The sequence below is a fragment of the Phaethon aethereus genome (assembly GCF_964289735.1).
Source record: "Phaethon aethereus genome assembly, chromosome: Z".
Taxonomy (NCBI): domain Eukaryota; kingdom Metazoa; phylum Chordata; class Aves; order Phaethontiformes; family Phaethontidae; genus Phaethon; species Phaethon aethereus.
In genome coordinates, this window is record NC_138577.1 from 12,989,507 (window position 1) to 13,007,596 (window position 18,090).

Sequence of the window (18,090 nt, forward strand, 5' to 3'; positions counted from 1 at the left end):
TTTTTTTGTTTTTTTCACGTCAGTAAGTTACAATGTGCTACCCCATACAGGAATTAACTGATACTTACTAACGTTTTATTCCGTATACCCTCCACTTGAGTACAGGTCCTCAGATGATATGTAGGCATCCGACTCCTACCAAAATTGGTGAAGCAGCCAAATGGTTGACGATCCATCCCTTAGGGCACCGCAGGGCTGAGAATAAACTTAAGCTGATCTTGACAAGACAGGACTATAGATACAAAGGCCTGCTTATAGTTTCTAGTTAAGATACACCAGTCCATTTAAGATTTCCAACATTTTTTAAAACTGCACATCTTTTATCTACTGATTTACAAGCAGTCCTGAACTGCTGACTATCCAAAAAAATTATGCAAGAAACAAGATGGATTTTGTTGTTTTTTTGTTGTTGTATTTTTTTTTTAAATCCTGTACTACCCACAACCAGAAATAACTTTAAAAATCTATGGTGAGACAGAAAAGTGCTAAAAAAACAGAACTTAATTGCTCATATGCAACACCTGCTGAGTTAGATGATTCTTTGGAAAATATGATCAAATTACTTCATCCTGGAGGGAACAGGTAGACATTTCAGAAAAGCTGAATTCCAGGGCCTAATCTCATTTTCACCATCACCTGAAGCAGCATAAATCTAGAGAAGCTCAATCAACGCAAATGGAGCTGCATCCAATTTGCACTGGTGCTGCGAAACAAGTTTTGACTCTAGCTAACTTTTTTGTTTACAGGCACTAGAAAACAAACATGAGGTATTCTTTCTGTCTTGGATGAGGCAGTAATTTATGTAGCATTTTTATGTATATACGCTGTCATATCTCAACCTAAATTTCTTCCAAGAGAATTCATGCTCTGCCACTACAGACAGCGAAGACATTGCCAGAACCTTTGGAACATCAACAGCTGAGATGTTATGATTTTCAGCTATATGTTGTAAAAGAAAAAATTAAGAGCTCTATGGGTAATCCTCCTCTTAACTTTATGAAGGGAATGGCTGACCATCCAACTGTAGCCTATGAACTACCTCGAAGCATTTAACATTAAAGTACATTGTGGAAAATTTACTTTTTAAGAAGGAAATAAAAAAAAACCAAAAAAAGGTTTTGTAAACAGAAGTAATAAAAGCTTACTATAAACAATGAAAAAAAAAAAAAGCAGTAGTGTCTGTGCCTCTCAAAGGCTTTTAAAGATAGTGCATTTAGTCTGAGTAAAGCAGGCAAATAAGCTGCAATGTTCTATATGTCTTGTTATTTTTATAACTGCTACCAAATAATAAAAAAAAACTTGTATTTACTTGTAAAACTCATGCTTCAGTCAGAAGAGGTGCCAAAAAAAAAATCCTCTCCAAGAAACTAACAGTTACACTTCATAAAGACATCATGAAAGGTCTCAGGGAGTCTTCTGAATGGGCAATGTCTTCCTGCTACGGGGTAAAAGATGGAAAAGTATGTTCAAAGGTAAAGAACTTCATTTTGTCTCCAGTAACAAGGAAAAACCTGAAAATATTTGAAGTTTGCAGTTTAACCATTTAAAAAAACCACTATTTCTAACAGAAGCTAGCAGCTACTTCTGTATTTATCGAGAACCTGCTCCTCCAAAGAAGCCTTCCTCATAAACAGACTTTTTAATGCTATCTAAATGGGCTTAGGAACTACAGTTTTCCTACAAAAAAAAAGAAAAGTAAAGTAGCTTTTAATTCAGATATTGATAACCAGCTGCAGAACACCCATTTGACATTTGACTTCCAAGCTCAGATTTGGAAGCCTCTGCTACTCTGCCATTACCACAAGGCAGCTTGGGTTGATGTAAGGTTCGTGGTCCAGGTCTTCCCCACAGTAGCCCCATTTAGCTAATAGGGCAATCAGGGATGGTAGCATTTGATTAGGACCACTTCTGAAACTTGTGTTCTCAAGCATTTCCCACAAATACCAATCGCTTGCCTCAAGAGCGAGACATTACCCAGACTTTTCCAGTTCTCTGATGCTCCTTTGCAGCTTTCTTCCATGTGCATCCCATTGTAGCAGGCAGGATATTGAATCTTTTGAAACAGTTCATCTTCTCACAACTGGGACTGGATTTCAGTAATAAACACTTGCTGTCATTTTTCATCCTCTGGGCCATTATATTTTCAAGAAACAACGTTAAGATGGCATTTAATGAAAGGATTGCTATATTTGTTTGGTTCTTTCTTCCAAAAGACAAGCCCTACAGAGCAAAGCAACAAATTGGACAATATGGAACACAGCCAGGGTTTTCAGCCCTAATACACAATTAAGAGGAATCTGAACACGAGAAAGTTTCCTCTCTATTTCCATCCTGAAGATATATTTGTCCTGCATTAAATCTTTGTCAAGTCCTTAAGGAAAATTTCTTGGAACAATTTTCTTTTCATTGGAACAACTTATAACTGTAATGGCTGTAAGGTCAATGAAAATGTTTGAAGTCTCTTTTTCCTGGTACTTAAAAATATCCAGCAGTACATATTGCAAACAAGGATGTGTAAATAAATATATGTGTACATTAGCCATTCTTGCTCCTGACTACTTGTTTTCTGCTGCTCTTTTCACTCTGCCACAGCTATTTTCACTGGACACGTTCCAGTGATGTACCATTAGCTTAATCCCACTGTGGAAATACTCTGGATATTTTTGCAACATAAGAAAACATCACAAAAATCTGATTTGTTTCTCGGTGGATATGAAAAAATATACTTTAAAAAAGGACCATTTTTTTCTTCTTATCTCAAACAGTAGCATTTTGTTGAACTGGAATGACAGCAAATCATCACAAGTAAACAAAGTCCAGCAAGTTATTTGAAAATTTGATTTACAGCAACCTTCTTTGCTATAACAGGAACACTACATCTTCAGCATAAGATATCAAGTCCTTTTTGATGTGAGGCATAAATTAGGCTTTTTCCTCCATTTTATAGCTGGAGAAGTAGCTAATACTGATATCCCACAGTAAACCTTAGTGGGTAACTGAAGTCAGAATTTGGCATGTTATGCCTCCTTGAGGAGCACAGAAATTTAGTGCAGGATCTAGAAGTACAACTCAATTCCTGGCAAGTGCATTCCAAGGTTAAACAACATTGCCTCCTAGGATTGCAGTGCTCCCACTGATGTAAATCTGGAGGAGCACCGTCAAGGACCCTTCCAGGCACGCTCAGTAAAACCACAACTCCAATATGGGTCAGTGCGAGGACAACAAACAGCACAAACAAAACTCTGGCCAATAAACTCAGCTTGGAAAGTCAAGCAGAGAACTGGCTTCATTGGTAGAGATACATTCAATCTGCTTTAACAACTTTTTGCATTTTTTTTTTCATGGAATGCTAAGAAGAATTATGAAGAACAATTCCCCAACTGACGCACTGTGGTATAGGTCCAGGGAAGTCAGCTGAGCTATGGAAATGCAACCCATTGCAAATCTTTTCATACAGCATCTTTAGTGCCTGTGCAGGGAACCAAAAGAACCATCCTGCAACATAAATGAGCTTCTAAGAACAATCAAGAAGGGACGAGTCCTGTAAACACATCCATGCTTGCCAAGTAGTTTTCTTGCGCTCCTGTGCCACACAGAGAAATTGCTGCAGGAAAAGGACCTAATTTAAGATCAGATACAAGAAGAAGATTTGAATGCAGTCTGAATCTACTTCAAGCTCAGAGAAGATGTCAGGAATACAGGTCTGTCCTTACAAAACTTGTGTGAGCAGAGCTCCTCACTGAGGTTTTTTCGTTCAAAGAGAAATTTTCATTTTTCTTCAAGAAGTTTTAAAACTAAGAGGAAATAGGACATGCCAACTTGGCCTGAAGGATAACTCTTTCCCTTTTTCCCCATTGACCTTATACAGAGAGAGGAGACTGAGCCTGGACTTCTAAAGCAGACTCTTAACAGAAAAGTCTGAAAACTGGGAAGTGTCACATTGTCCTGTTTCTCTCCTTCATCCCTAATTTACTGAGTTTTGTCTGAAAGAAAGAAATGTGGGGAACTGAAGGGTGAAAGTGAGCAGGGAAACACGCTCAGAAGTAATATTTTTAATGTCTTCTGTTTTTCTACTAGACAAGGTCGAAGGCAAACAGGACAAGGTAGAACAAAAACTTATCCCAGGTTCTCCATTTTTAATCACATGCCATTTTCCATTTCATATAATTATAGAATCGTAGAATAGTTTGGGTTTGAAAGGACCTTTAAAGGCCATCTAGTCCAACCCCCCTGCCATAAGCAGAGTCAGATTCAACTAGATCAGGTTGCTCAAAGTCCCATCCAACCTGACCTGGAATGTGTCCAGGGTGGCACCTACCACCTTTCTGGACAACCTGGGCCACTGTTTCACCACCCTCAGTGTGAAAAATTTCTTCTTTATATCTGGTCTCAATCTACCCTCTTTTAGTTTAAAACCATTATCCCTTGTCCTATCGCAACAGGCCCTGCTAAAATGTCCCCACCGTTCTTCTAAGACCCCTTGGAAGGCTGCAATAAGTTCTCCCCGGAGCCTTCCCTTCTCCAGGCTGAACCACCCCAAGTCTCTCAGCCTGTCCTCACAGCAGAGCTGTTCCATCCCTCTGATCATTGTTGTGGCCTCTTCTGGACCCGCTCCAACAGGCCCATGTCTTTCCTGTGCTGAGGGCCCCAGAGCTGGATGCAGGACTCTAGGTGGGGTCTCACCAGAGCAAAGTAGAGGGGCAGAATCACCTCCCTCAATCTTCTGGCCCTGCTGCTGTGGATGCAGCCCAGGACACACTTGGCCTTCTGGGCTGTGAGCACCCATTGCCGGCTCATGTCCAGCTTTTCATCCCCCAGTACCCCAAGTCCTTCTGGGCAGGGCTGCTCTCCTTCCCTTCATCCCCCAGCCTGGACTGATTCTGGGGGTTGCCCCGACCCAGGGACAGGACTCTGCACTTGGCCTTGTTGAACCTCATGAGGTTCACACGGGCCCATTCCTTGAGCTTGTCCAGGACCCTCTGGATGGCATCCCGTCCCTCAGGTGTGTCAACTGCACCACTCAGCTTGGTGTCATCTGCAAACTTGCTGAGGGTACACTCAATTGCACTACATCACTGACAGTAAGCGGTACTGGTCCCAATAAGGACCCCTGAGGGACACGATTCATCACTGATCTTCATCTGGACATTGAGCTGGTGACCTCTACCCTCTGGATGTGACCATCCAACCAATTTCTCATTGTCCGAACAATCTGCCCATCCAATCCATATCTCTCCAATGTAGAGAGAAGGATGTTGTGGGGAATCAGGTCAAAGACCTTACAGAAGTCCAGATAGACAACATCCGTAGCTCTTCCCTTGTCCACTGATATGGTCCCTCCATCATAGAAGGCCACCAGGTTGGTCAGGCAGGACTTGCCCTTGGTGAAGCCATGCTGACTGTCTCAAATCACCTCCCTGTCCTCCATGTGCCTTAGCGTAGCTTCTAGGAGGATCTGTTCCATGATCTTGCTGGGCACAGAGGTGAGGCTGATGGGTTGCTAGTTCCCAGGGTCCTCCTTGCTACCTTTTTTAAAAATGGGTGCAATGTTTCTCTATTTCCAGTCTCCAGGGACGACTTCACCTGACTGCCATGATTTTTCAAACATCATGGAGAGTGGCTTGGCAACTACATCAGCTTTAAAATCAGAAAAGTTTGAAATGAGAATTTTTCCATGAAACTTCAAAAAAGAATATGATGACTCATTTGCTATAGGATCTTCATCTCTCATTTTTTAAATTTAAAGAAGTTTCACCAGCTACTCTCTGGATATGCATTTCTAGCCTCCAGGGAGTAGAAAGTCCAGTGTAGGCGGCATACACTTTCTTCAGGAAAAACAAAACAACCCAAAATATGAAAAGAGCTTTTTAAATCCAAATATACATTAAAAAAAAACTTTCTACATGTACCTAAACAATTATACTATTTTCCATATAAGCAGCATATTATGTAATATACCAAGAAGCCAACATCTGAGGCACCACAAGAGTCACAGTCTGAGGCAACACTTGCCCATAGACTGTCTGGGCCACCATGCAGCCCAACGGCCCAACCATGGTTGGCTTCATCACGTTACTGATTTCCAAGCAGTGGGCACAGATCAGCCCAGACTGCCAGCATGCCTGGCTGCCACTGTTCCTTGCTCCTGCCTTGGGAAGATGCAGTTAAAAGCACGTATCCTCAGGAGGATCAAGCATTTACCAAACAGTAGCCATAGTGACCCCTGGTCCCTCAGGTCTCTCTCTCACTCTCTTAGTGGCTTCTCAACCACTAAGATCTACCAAAGACCCTCAACTCCATTTTCACCCGTTTTTTTCTCTTCCCACAGATACTATTACAAAGATTAAATAATTCTCCCTTTGGCTGTTTTTGTTTGAATTATAACTCATTTCAACTCTCAAAGGCAATAATCTCTAAACTAATGGATTTTGTCAGAATTCCAGAGAGCAATATTTAGGAAACGACACCGCTTTTTTGGTGCAGCTATGATAATAAACTCTATAATGAAAATTGAGTATGATAATAACATCTTGTCGAATAGGCAAGATGTCAGATTTACAACATGTATTAAATGTGTGGAATGTGATCATAGTGATATTAACATTACACTGAGACATCAGAGCTTTGGGTAGGAAGTTACTTACAATGAAATAACACATCCAGTAAAGTTATTTGCTCTCTCTTATAAAAAGAACTCTGAACATGCTTTTTTTGTACATTTTTATGAATTTCTAAATTGTCAGCATTTACCCATTGCTTATAAAATATTATGGTAATACCTCATGTATTTTTTCATCCATTTTGCAGACTGCACCATCTAACTTCTTGGACTTACGCATCTTGTTACAGTGAATTAGGTAATCAACCTACCCCCTCGAGGGAAAGTAAAGAGGCTATGAAGCCAACATGAACTCTGCTGTTTTACATTGAAAGCTATGCACCATTAATTTCTCCATAGGAAGACTATTGTTTGTCATGCACTTGCTAGCCCAGATGAATATTGTCCTATATTTCTCCAAACTTTGTCTCTAGTGTAACTTGCCTTTGACTTAAAATAAACCTATTCAATCTCCAAGAACAATCTCTTTAAGAAGTCAGATTATAGCTTTGATTTTGCCTCTCTTACACACTTAAAACATTGTTTGCGCTGCTTTAGCTCCCAGCCCACTGGAAAATGAAGGAGGAAAAATTCTGTTTGATGTGCATTTACTACTGAATGGCTGCTGATACTAATACAATCACTGTATTTCACCTTTAAATTCTATCACAGATAATCAATTAAAACGGATGTGGTTAGAATGTAAGTTTAACAAATAATCCAGAAGTATATGCTTTTAATAGCTGGATGAACACTCAATGCTTTACAGCCTCATACTCCATTTTTTGAACCAGGATCAACAATGAAATCAACACATGATGGAAAATACTCTTTAAGCAAGAAGGATTTTCCAAGCACAAGTAAGCTCTGAGATTACTGTGTATAACTCCTTCGACTGTTAAACAGAGCTACCCTCAAGGAGATGCAAATGAATTGCTTTCTTTTCCTAGGCCAAGAAGAAACCAAGTCAGCACTGTATGGATTCTGATCTCCATTGTTTCTGCTTACAGTTGGAACAACATAGAAAAAATGGCAAAGTAGAGCAGCAGAGTGACATTTGCTACTGTTAGTTTACAAAAGAAGCCACCACTAGTTTGAAAACTGAAACTGAGCAAACAGAAAATGGACAACAGAGAGAAAAACATTCTGAATGGAATTTGGGGAAAGTTTTTTTACTGTAAATCAAATGTCAGATCTGCTTATTTGGATGGTAGGCATAAGTCTCAGCCTCTCAGTAAACATGAGTTTTAAAGAGAGGAGTCGTGGAGTGACCCATATGGGTCTGTAGGAGACATAAGCAACACAAGCAAAGGTCTCCAGAGCAGATCTGCTCCCTGTCACTGACTTGGGACAGCAAACCCACTGCCATCCCAAACAGCTCCAGCTGAAGGGACACTGATATTGATCACCCAGCAATGACTCACACATTGAGAGAAAAGTCATCTCAGGACTCAGGGCACTGCAGTGGAGACAAAAACAAAAGATGAAACTCAAGGTTTTGAAAATTCAGCATAACCTCAGCAAAAACCCCAAGTCACACACGCCCCAACCAACCAGCATTGCACAAGCGTGAGCACAACCTGAAATGTGATATACCCCAGGTGAAGTTTCTCTGCACATCCATAAATCAGCAGTACTGGCCACACCACATACCTGCTTTGTGTGACCTTGTTCCACACACACAGTAACTGCTCTCCTATACATGGAATGACATAAAAATAGGCAAACACAAGCAGAAGACTCATAAAACCTGTTGCCCACATGCTCTTTGTACTGGGCAATGGCTTTCACAGCAGAATACGGGCAATCCCACCTTATCTGGGATGTCTAGCAAGCTGGATCTATTTTTCCAAGCATGGTTTAAATATTTCAGGTTCAACTACTTCCCAGTAATTCTGTGCTATAACAATGAGTGAAGGCAATGTCAGCTGGGCAAAGACTGAAGGGGCAATTTAAATATCTGCCTGTAAGGTGTTCCTCCTGCCCCCATATGGACCTGCACTTTACAGAGAGGGAGAGAGATTTTCCAAACTGAGGAAGGAAAGAAGGGGAGAGGCTGTTCCAGGGAAGACGCAGCAGCTCTTGTAGCTTAGTTCCAAGTCTAACTGGGAGAACAGGCATCCTCTCTGGGGTACGTGTGTGTGTGTGTTCGTTTGGTTTTGGCTGATGTTTTGTTTTCCTGGGTTCTACTTAAATAGAAGCCTGGAAGCATTTAAATTATAGTTCCTTGGTGACTGATTACCTCCCTTCTATCACACACGTGCCCGTCACACAAACCACCAGCAAGGTGGAGTTTTTCTCTTTTTGTGTCTTTATTATTTTTTTTCATGCTTGCTCTATGCCCCTGCTTTTTTTGCCTTTCTCTTCCTTGCTGCTCCATACTTTTATCCTTCCATTACTCCCTTTTCTGCCTTGCCTATTTTGACTGCAATCAGTACAGAACAACCCAGCTCAACGGGTCCCTCTCACAATGGGAGCAGTAATACAAGTATTAATAATGTCCTGCTGTTAGCAAGAGAGACTGCAATCACTTTTTTAAGGACAAAGCAGCCTGACCTTAGGGAGCATATACAATACTTAGGATAATTATAAAAGTCATATTCCCTTTGGCAGCCTATTTTTATTACATATTTTGTATCAGCCACAGGAGGCCCTGGGGCTACTATTTTGTTTGTCTGGAGCCTCTGTGCTAGACGACATGCCCAGGAAAGTCAGTTCGTATTTAACCCTATATTCTGTAGATGAAAACCATAATGCAGTGCACCTGGATTTCATTATCGATCAAATCACCAAGGAGGGCACTTATCAAAAAGCCCTTGGCTTGCCAGTTTTAAAATTCTCCAAACTGCTTTGATGTGAACATCAAAAACTTCTGGACTACATGAACAACCATTTGCCAGACCTCATCCTTTAACTGTAGCACGTCCTACCTCAGTGCACCCCTCACAGTAATTATGCAATGTTTGGAAAGATCATTAATTGGTTCGTTTTGGAGTGAAGTGGCTGTACTGAGGAGACACTGCACAGTAAACCCACAGCAGCACCACATTTTGCTGCAGGAAGCTTTCCTCTTGTCAGTAACATCCACATCCACATCTGGTGAGATCTCAAGTGTCCCTAACCCAGTAAGAATTAAGATCGGTAGCCTTAGGACCTGAGACAGAAAAGTGACCCAGAAAGTCATGGCCACCCAAATGCTGTGTGGAAACCTACAGACTCGTGTGTGGCATTGGTGCTACCCTTAACCAGCAGGTATTCACAACATATCACAGAAACTGGGAGCAATCTGCTCCCTTGGCAACAACAGCAAAGGAAATCCAATCAAACTAAGGACTGACTGCATTCAGAACTGTGATGCTTAAAAATCAAAGCAATAGTGAGACAAAAAGTTCTAGGAAAGCCGGGGAAAATGTCTTAGCATAGTTGTAGCATACACTGTTTTGTGGAAAAGCAGTGTATAGAAGCTAAATTTTATTTATTTGTACGTATGAAAGTGATGGCAATTTCCAGGAATACTTTTTTTATACAGATACATATTTGTATAAAACAGACAACAAAAACTTTTGAACTAGGAAAGCACTTAATGTTTGTGGCATCTCTTCATAAACACCACGCCAGTGAACAACTTAGTAGAATTAGTGCTAGCAAGACTCGGAGAGCAGCACTCCTTCCACAGATGTGCCATGTCACACAGCTGCTGAATACATAGTTTTCATGATGATGGTTTGATATGGCGTGCAAAAGGCCCAATACTACTCGCATACCGCAGGTTTCTTCATAGCATAAATAAATCAATCGATTCTGACTCTCCTCATTTTCAGCCCCATCACCAAGAAGCACCACTGCAGCTCTGTTCCGGAGCGCTCACAACCTACATGGGCAATCTACTCTGAGTGATGCACAGAGTTAGCAGCTCGTGGCACTTGACCACTGAACTACGTGCAAAAGAAGAATTGTTAGTTATTTGAAACATAAAGAAACTCCTTTGGCAGCTGTGGAATTACAGCTGTTGTGTATGTTTAGTTTTCTAAAACCAAAACAAAATTCGAAATCATATCCTCTCTTAAATTTTCAGCAAAATTCCACCCTGGAGTGCATTTCCCTGCAAGATAACTAGAGATTAAGCAGTACTTTGCACTAATCACATAAATTTCTTGTTTATGCTGTTACATTATAATATCAATCAGGGCTCTTTCAATTCTCTGAAATCTGGAGTGATCAGCAAAACTTCAGAGAGGAAACACAACGGCAACAATAAAAAAGAAACCTCTAAAAACAAGAGTCGGAAGATAAGATGACAAAATGTCATCCAAATCTTACTCCAGCTCAAAGCTTCAAAATTGTATATAGCAATTTTTTTCCTGTTGGAAAGCTCCGCAACATGCCTGTTGAGTATCTGGGAACGAGGAATTGCACATAGTCCCCAAGGGCATATTAGTGAAAGTGCTGCTCTTTGTGAAACAGCTACAATACTACTTACTTGCAATTACTTTTATCTTCTAAGAATGTGCAAAAAGATACAGCCTACAAAAATAGTCGCCTCCACCAGCAATAGCAACATTCAAGAGAGTAAAAAGAAATGCTTTCTGAGGCACGCGATCTCTGGTTAGCATCAGAATTAAGCAGCGTGTAAGCGCACACACATTCTCTTCTGCAATACATTTGAATTGCCTTTTTGTTGTGACCTGTAAGGCAATCCTTCCCAGCAAAATTTAAAACCTGAAATGTAGGGAGTGTCTCTAAAATACTTGTAGCTGCTAATTATCAGATGAAGAAGCTGACAACCTACATTGAAATGTGTTCATCCTATTTAAAAGTCTTTTTGCTTGTGAAATACTGGAAAAAAGTTATTAAGTTCTAAGCCAAGATTTAAGCCCCACAACACGGCCCTGTTTGCACACATAACATGTAAAGATTTATCTCATTTTTACAAAGATTTTACCACCATTAGCTAGGACTATTCTTTCAAGCACTCTTATTCTAATAAGAGTGCTTGAAACTTTTACTTCCTGCTGTTCCTGCAGAAGGGAGGAGCAGGAGCAGCCTCTGTCACTGAACACACAGCATTAGGGTATAATCCATTCCCTGAGGAACCTGCACGCTTCACTTTCACTGAAAGATGCAGGAAATAGAGAGTGTTCACCATGATGTCAGTGAAAGGTGGATAATGGATAAGATGGATAATTTCTTTCACCGGTCAATAGTCTGTTTGTTTTAAAAAATCAGTTTCATCAATTAATATAGTCAGTTTTATTTGCAAGTTGAGAGGGAATTAGACTAGTAGTTTCAGCTGAATAAAAGGAGAAAAAACCTTTCCCTTTGCCCCTGAAGGCAATGGCTAAAGTGTTCTTCCAGGCTACACAGATCCAGGTTCAAATCTTCATCTGCCTGATTCACATATGCTGGTTTCCTTAATTTAGCCCTTTACTTTTATCAGAAATTTCTGAAAGAGACTAAAACTATTTCTTTCAAGTCAATTTACAAGAATATTTAAGTGTCTAGTAGACAAAGAGATTTGCACAGTCAGAGGATACAAATATTCTCCTTTTCCCATCTGTTTCATGCTTGAATCTTCCTACAATTGGTGATGGGCAAACAGCTTCCCACTAGCAAATGTTTCTGTTAAGTCTGTATATTGTCTTTCTGAGCCATTGTCATTACACTCTCTGAATTCTAACCCAATATAATATAATCCTAATGTACCACGATTAATTAGGTGATCAAGTTTTACTGGATTTTAAAAAGGCAGCAACTCTTATTGATAAATTGTACCAGATTAGATGTTGAGCCTCCTGGACTTGGAAGTGACATAACCACGACCACCCCCTTACGGGAACACAGCTACATGATCAGGGTAAAGCAAGGGGATGCCTATTCCACATGCTGCTTTTCCTTCTGGGCCACAGAAGGGATGTACGGTAGCACCGTTTAACATGGAAATAAATGAGGGACTGTAATGAGAAGGGCTGCAGCTGAGATGTACAAACTGAATTACCACATGCAAGTGGTAACACAAGGAACCACTGAAGAAAACTGCAGCAACATTCGTGTAATTTAACATGCCAACAAATTGTTTAAAAGTCTATCCGAGAGTGAAACAGGTTAACATCACATTCAAATAGCTGGAGACCACAGTAGCATGTGGTTGGGGCCTCATAGTCTCACACGGCACAAATTTCATCAAATTTGATGAATTTTGCATACAGTAGGAGTTCACTATAACATTATCAACAAATCTGCAGAACTTATTCACTGTACCTACATGATGGAGCCATTAGTACTGGGTTCTTTGTGCAGTTACATACAAGAGTTTAAATGAGATTTGCACTGAAAAGCTGTTGTACAAGCTCCCACTGCTTTTTGCATCTGATCTTCTGTACTCTTATGAAAATAAATACAGAAAACATCTAAAAAAATACAAATCAAACTAAGCCAAGGGCCAGACTGCACACATTCAAAAAGGAAAAATACATCTAATTATGTACAAGGTTGCTATGACCACAGGGAAAAATGCCAATATATTCTCAGTGCTTGGCCCCGCTTTTGGCTTGGCCCTCCAGTTGGCTCATCTTTATTCATGAGTAAATCTGGTTAAAAAAATAATTTTCAAGAAATATTTTTTTGTGATGAAAAGATGCTATTTTTATTGAAGTGCTCTGCAAACATGCTCATTTTCATGAAAAATTCCAGCAAGAGGAATAAAAGGATGAAATTTCTTCAGTCAAGAATGTATGCTTTGGAAAACTAATTTTGCTCAGGAATTTTGACATCTGACTTCAAATGTTTGTTTTTTTTTTTTTATTTAGCTAATTGCACAGCAGATCATTAGTAGTGGTGCATGTTGCGTTATGCCTGACATGCTATGACATGAGATAAATTTTTTGTGTCAATTTGTTTAATTTCTACACAAAAGCTACTTTGACCTAGAAAAGAATTAGGTGTGTATGCTAATAGTATATAGTAGCTGACATTAACTATCCTTTTAAACTCCCTCCAACAATGTATATGAATGACTATATTATTCAGAACTATTGTCATTATGAAATACTATGAAAAACTGTCAGGAAGACAAAAAATGACATTTTGTAAGAATAAATATTAGAACACCAAAACCAAGTTTCTCAGACACCTGGAGTGAAAATTTCCTAAAGCCACAGTTCAGTTTCTGTCCATCTGAAGTTTTTTAAATGTTTGCTGTCATTCCAGATGTGAAAAGTGAATCCTAAAGTACCTGAATGTCCTGTGAAACAAAACTCACCTTAAGGCACCACAGGCTTAGTCAGCGCTTGCAAGTATCCTGTCCACTTGTTAACAGCCTCAATCTCAAAATATTAATGAATCTTAAATGAAAACACGCTCTGCTGAGGTTAATCCCACGTGCCGGCTGGAAGCACACCTTGCTACCAGGAGCGATGGGGGTGCTGCTCCTCCCCTAAGGCTCCTCATCACAGGTGGGTGATACTGGTGGTCCGCATCGGAGCGTGGCACACCTCCGAGGGGCCGGACCAGCAGCGCACCGCAGCATGAGTATGTCCTCCGTGCGAGGCTGCTCTGCTGAGCTGCACGCCTCCGTTTCGGAGCTGCTGCCCTGCTCTTGTGCATACGGACATCAGGAAAGAGAGCTCGCAGAACGGGGTATGGAGCCCTCCTCACCTGACCCTAAACGCTAGACCTTGAAGACACATGATTACATGGAAATTGATATTTTTTTTAAAGCAAGGCAGCCCTAGCTGTCACAGATACAGAAAAGATCTGAAAACATGAACCAAAACAACCTAGGGAGAAATGCAGCTATTTGGAAACACTCATTCACAGTCTGTGCTGGTTTGGGATGGTGAATACTGCTTGGGATTGTGCGGGGCAAGAGCTGGGGAGAGAGGGCTCGGCACAACTGGAGCCCAAAGGTCAGAAATACCTCAGCAAGGATGAAAGAAAGTACCAGTGGGACTTGGCAGCCAGACAGAGTCCTGCTTTCTTTGCATGGTGGCCTGCAGCAGCTGGTGGAGCCTGTGGAGTCCTCATCCATTTACACACAAAGCAGATCCACTTTCTGGGGACGGATTTTGGGACATACAGTTACTAGCAGGACAGTTATGTGTGCGGTGCTTTATGCAGCTCCTACTCTGGCTTTCTCCTGCAGTAACTCTCCACTCAGCACAACCTTGTTCACCCCATTCCTCTGCTCCCAAACCAGAGAAATGGTGGAGGTTCAACCAAGTGCTCTCCTTCCCTGCAAAACCTACATGCTGCATCTCTCCAAAAAGTGTTGCATGCTGCTGTGTGCCACAGAGCTACTTAAAAGTAGGCTCTGCCTCACCTTCACAGGGAGAGGAGAGGAGAGAGAAGATCAAGGGAGCAGGGAAGGGTGGTCTCTAATCCCTGCACAGCCCTTCCCAGGGGCTGTAAGGATGCTAGCACTGCTGAGAACTGGGCAGCGGCGTGACACCTTCCCAGGTGGCTGTGGCTGCTGAAGGGCATGAACCAGCCCCGAGCGTGTGAGCGAGGCACAAGACTGCTGCACCGTGCGTCTGCAGCTCTCTGGTGTTCGTGCCAAACAGAAAACGCTCTGGGAAGAAATGGACAATCTCTGTAACACTTTGCACAAGCATCAATGTGCCTTATCGCATTTTTGGTATACGTAAGTGCTCCCTGGCACGTGCACACATACACACAGAGGCAGAGCACAGTCATCTCCACAAAGAAGCATCTTTTGTAGATGAAACATCTCATCTGTGGGGATGAGACTAATCAAAGGACATCAGAAAAGGGGTACGTGTGTGCTCATACTCTTGTGTATATTTCCCCAAAAGCACATCTACTGTCAAGAGTTCTGGACATTCATCATCATTAAAACAGCTTTAAAATTCTTCTGAAAACAGATGATGTTTCTCAAATACACAGCTGAAAAACGAAAACTCAGGGTTGGATTCATCTTACTTAATTTGAGAGGCCTCTGCTGAAGTCTCCCCCAGAGCTGGTTGCTGAAGAAGTTACTCATTCTGAGGGCATGATTCATCTACCTAAACGTAAATGTCTTTCTGGTGGCAGGAGTCCAGTTATCTCACTGATGATCCTGCGACTGGTGCAGCTGTAGCTCCAACGCACCCCTAGACATCCAGGTCAGAGGAAGCCTCTCTCACTTTATCAATGACTGACATCCAGGATGCAGCAACCGAAACCACACGCACCCTCTCCAGTGATGCCTCTGGGGTGAGAATTGCGGAGAGTTGCTAAAACCTTTTGCTGGGGCAACAGCGGGACTTGCCAAGGGAGATGCCACACGCCTGAGGGACGTGACCGAGTTTTCCGTTCCCCACAGCGTGGGATGGCAGAAGTGCTGGGGTGGGTTAGTGTGGCGCAGCAGCGAGGCAAACAGATGCCGCTGCCGCAGCCCCCGCGCCTGCCACCATCACGCGTGTGTGCCCCGCACGCCCCCCGCCGGGGCGGCGCGGCGCCGTCCCCGCTGGCAGCGAGCCCCGAGCCTCGGCCACGCGTGTGTCCCGCGGCTCCGCGCCCCCTCCCACCGCTCTCCGCGGCCGCGGCCCTCACCTGAAGCAGGTGGTGAGCTCGCCCGTGGGCTTAAGGCAGGGGTACCGGGTGGTGGTGATTTTGTTCTCTGAGCAAACCTCCCTGCAAGGCGAGGAGTGGGATTATTTAAAAAAAAAAAAAGAGAGAGAGAAAAAAGCAAAAGGGGGTGGGGGTGGGCAAAGGCACAGAAACAGGAGTGGGGACACCCACCTGTCGCCGTCCGGTGGCTCCTCCCGGTAGGTCCAGGCGTGCCCCAGCACCAGGAGCAGAAGCAGCCGGAGCGGGGCCAGGCTGCCGGCCGGCCGCCCCATCGGGCCGCCTCTCCCCGCCGCGCCGCGCCGGCTCTGCCCGCCCCGGCCGGCGGCGGGACTGCGCCGACCCGCCGCTCCTCCCGCCCCGGCGGAGGGCCGCCCCCCGCGGCCGCCAGATGTGCCCGCGGGGAGGGGCCGCGCCCGCCCAGATGTGCCGGCAGATGCGGCCCCGCGGCGGGGCGGGGCAAGGCGGGGACGCGGCGGCCAGATGTGGCGGAGTCGCGGCTGATGTGCGGTGCGGGTGAGGGGACATCACACACATCCCCCCCCGCCCAGGTCCCCCTCCGGGCCACCCGGCACGGGGAAAGGTGTGGGGGGTGCCCGCCCCCGCGTGAGCGGGGCAGAAAGTGACGGAAAGGTCCGAAACTGTGGGGGTGATGGGCGGCTCTCGGTGCACCATCGCTGATGCTTTCCGGATTCGGCTTTATCTTCAATCTCTTTCCCAAAGGAACAGGGCAGTTCAAAGCATCTCTGCTGCGACAGTTGTTTACCCTTGTGTACGGCTGCCACTTCCCTGCCATTCATAAAAAGGAGATTAACGACAACGGGCTTTGATAAAGCGGTGCATCAGGTCTGGCCCGCTGTACCATATCCTGTTTTCATGGTTAAACTGCCTGGGACCAGGGAAGCAAACCTGCAAAACGGCAATACCTTTGCAAAGTGCTTGTCCAATGCATTGGCTTTGGTCCCCGCGTAACTCCCTGCAACTATGAAAGGCTCCAGGGAAATGAAGGTGTGTAAATCAGCCTCACTAGCTCTTTTACCTGTGGTGAAAAAACCGCCTCGTTTTACAGCCAGAAAAATTGGGGCTATGTGAACACCAGACTCTACCTATATATTATTTTAGCCAGAAAATCGGGGATATGCAAGTAGCAAACTCTAACTCCTCTGTTAAAACAGCACAGAAGTAATAAAGGTGTGTAAGAGGACTCGAGCAACGCTCCCTTCTGCTTTTTGTTCTGCCACAGACAACAGTGGAACAAGTCACCTCACCGCTCTGTGCCTCAGTTTCCCCTGGCTGTAACAGGAAAGACCTAGTAGTAAAATAAATAAATAAATAATGCAGGTCCCCATATATGAATCAGCTGCGATTAAGCTGTTAATCCCCTTGGTATGTTGTCTGGTCCCCTGAAGGCGGCCAATGATAGATGGACTCTTCCTGGGGAAACTCTGGGGCTTGTCAGAAGTTTTCCCCGACTCGTGCAGCGTCTGCTGTCACTGCGGCCTGCTGGACACGCCGTGACCCACCATCTCCCAGGTATTTCTCTGCTCGAGGTGCCGCTGCACAACTTCTCCGTTCCTGTGCTCAGTTAAGCAAGGGAGTTCTGCATGGCAGATTTTTTGTTGGTAGTGTTTTTGCTTTTGCTGTTGAGAGGATGTCTTAGATGTTTATTCCTTCGTAATTACTTCTTTTCCTTTATACAAATAATGAGTAAGCAAAGACAGGACTTGCTGTCTTGAAGCCAGTGGAAACTGTGGGGTGTTTCTTGCAGGGCTAAGCCCTCGTCTCTCCCACACAGGCGCTCCTGACTGGGAGCTAACAGGAACAAAGCAGGACCTGGCTGCTTGGACACCTGTCTCCACGTCGTGTTCTTTACTCTCCTGCCCCAAGCGGAAAGTATCCAGTGACAAGGTGTGGAACGAGGAGAGGTT

The 18,090-nt window shown here is 43.5% G+C and overlaps 1 protein-coding gene across 1 annotated transcript in view; it reads right to left on the bottom strand.

Annotated features, from left to right (window-relative positions):
- The window catches only part of CCBE1 (collagen and calcium binding EGF domains 1), a gene marked incomplete at its 3' end in the record, with an annotated part of 102,573 nt that extends 86,013 nt beyond the window's left edge, over positions 1–16,560 (bottom strand). Inside the window, exons 1-2 of the mRNA XM_082013070.1 lie at positions 16,337–16,560; positions 16,148–16,228 (exon numbers count right to left, since the gene is read on the bottom strand). Of these exons, the coding sequence (XP_081869196.1) occupies positions 16,148–16,228; positions 16,337–16,437 (182 nt within the window). The 5' untranslated portion in view covers positions 16,438–16,560. The remainder of the gene's footprint in view (positions 1–16,147; positions 16,229–16,336) is intronic.
- Positions 16,561–18,090: the final 1,530 nt, after the last annotated feature.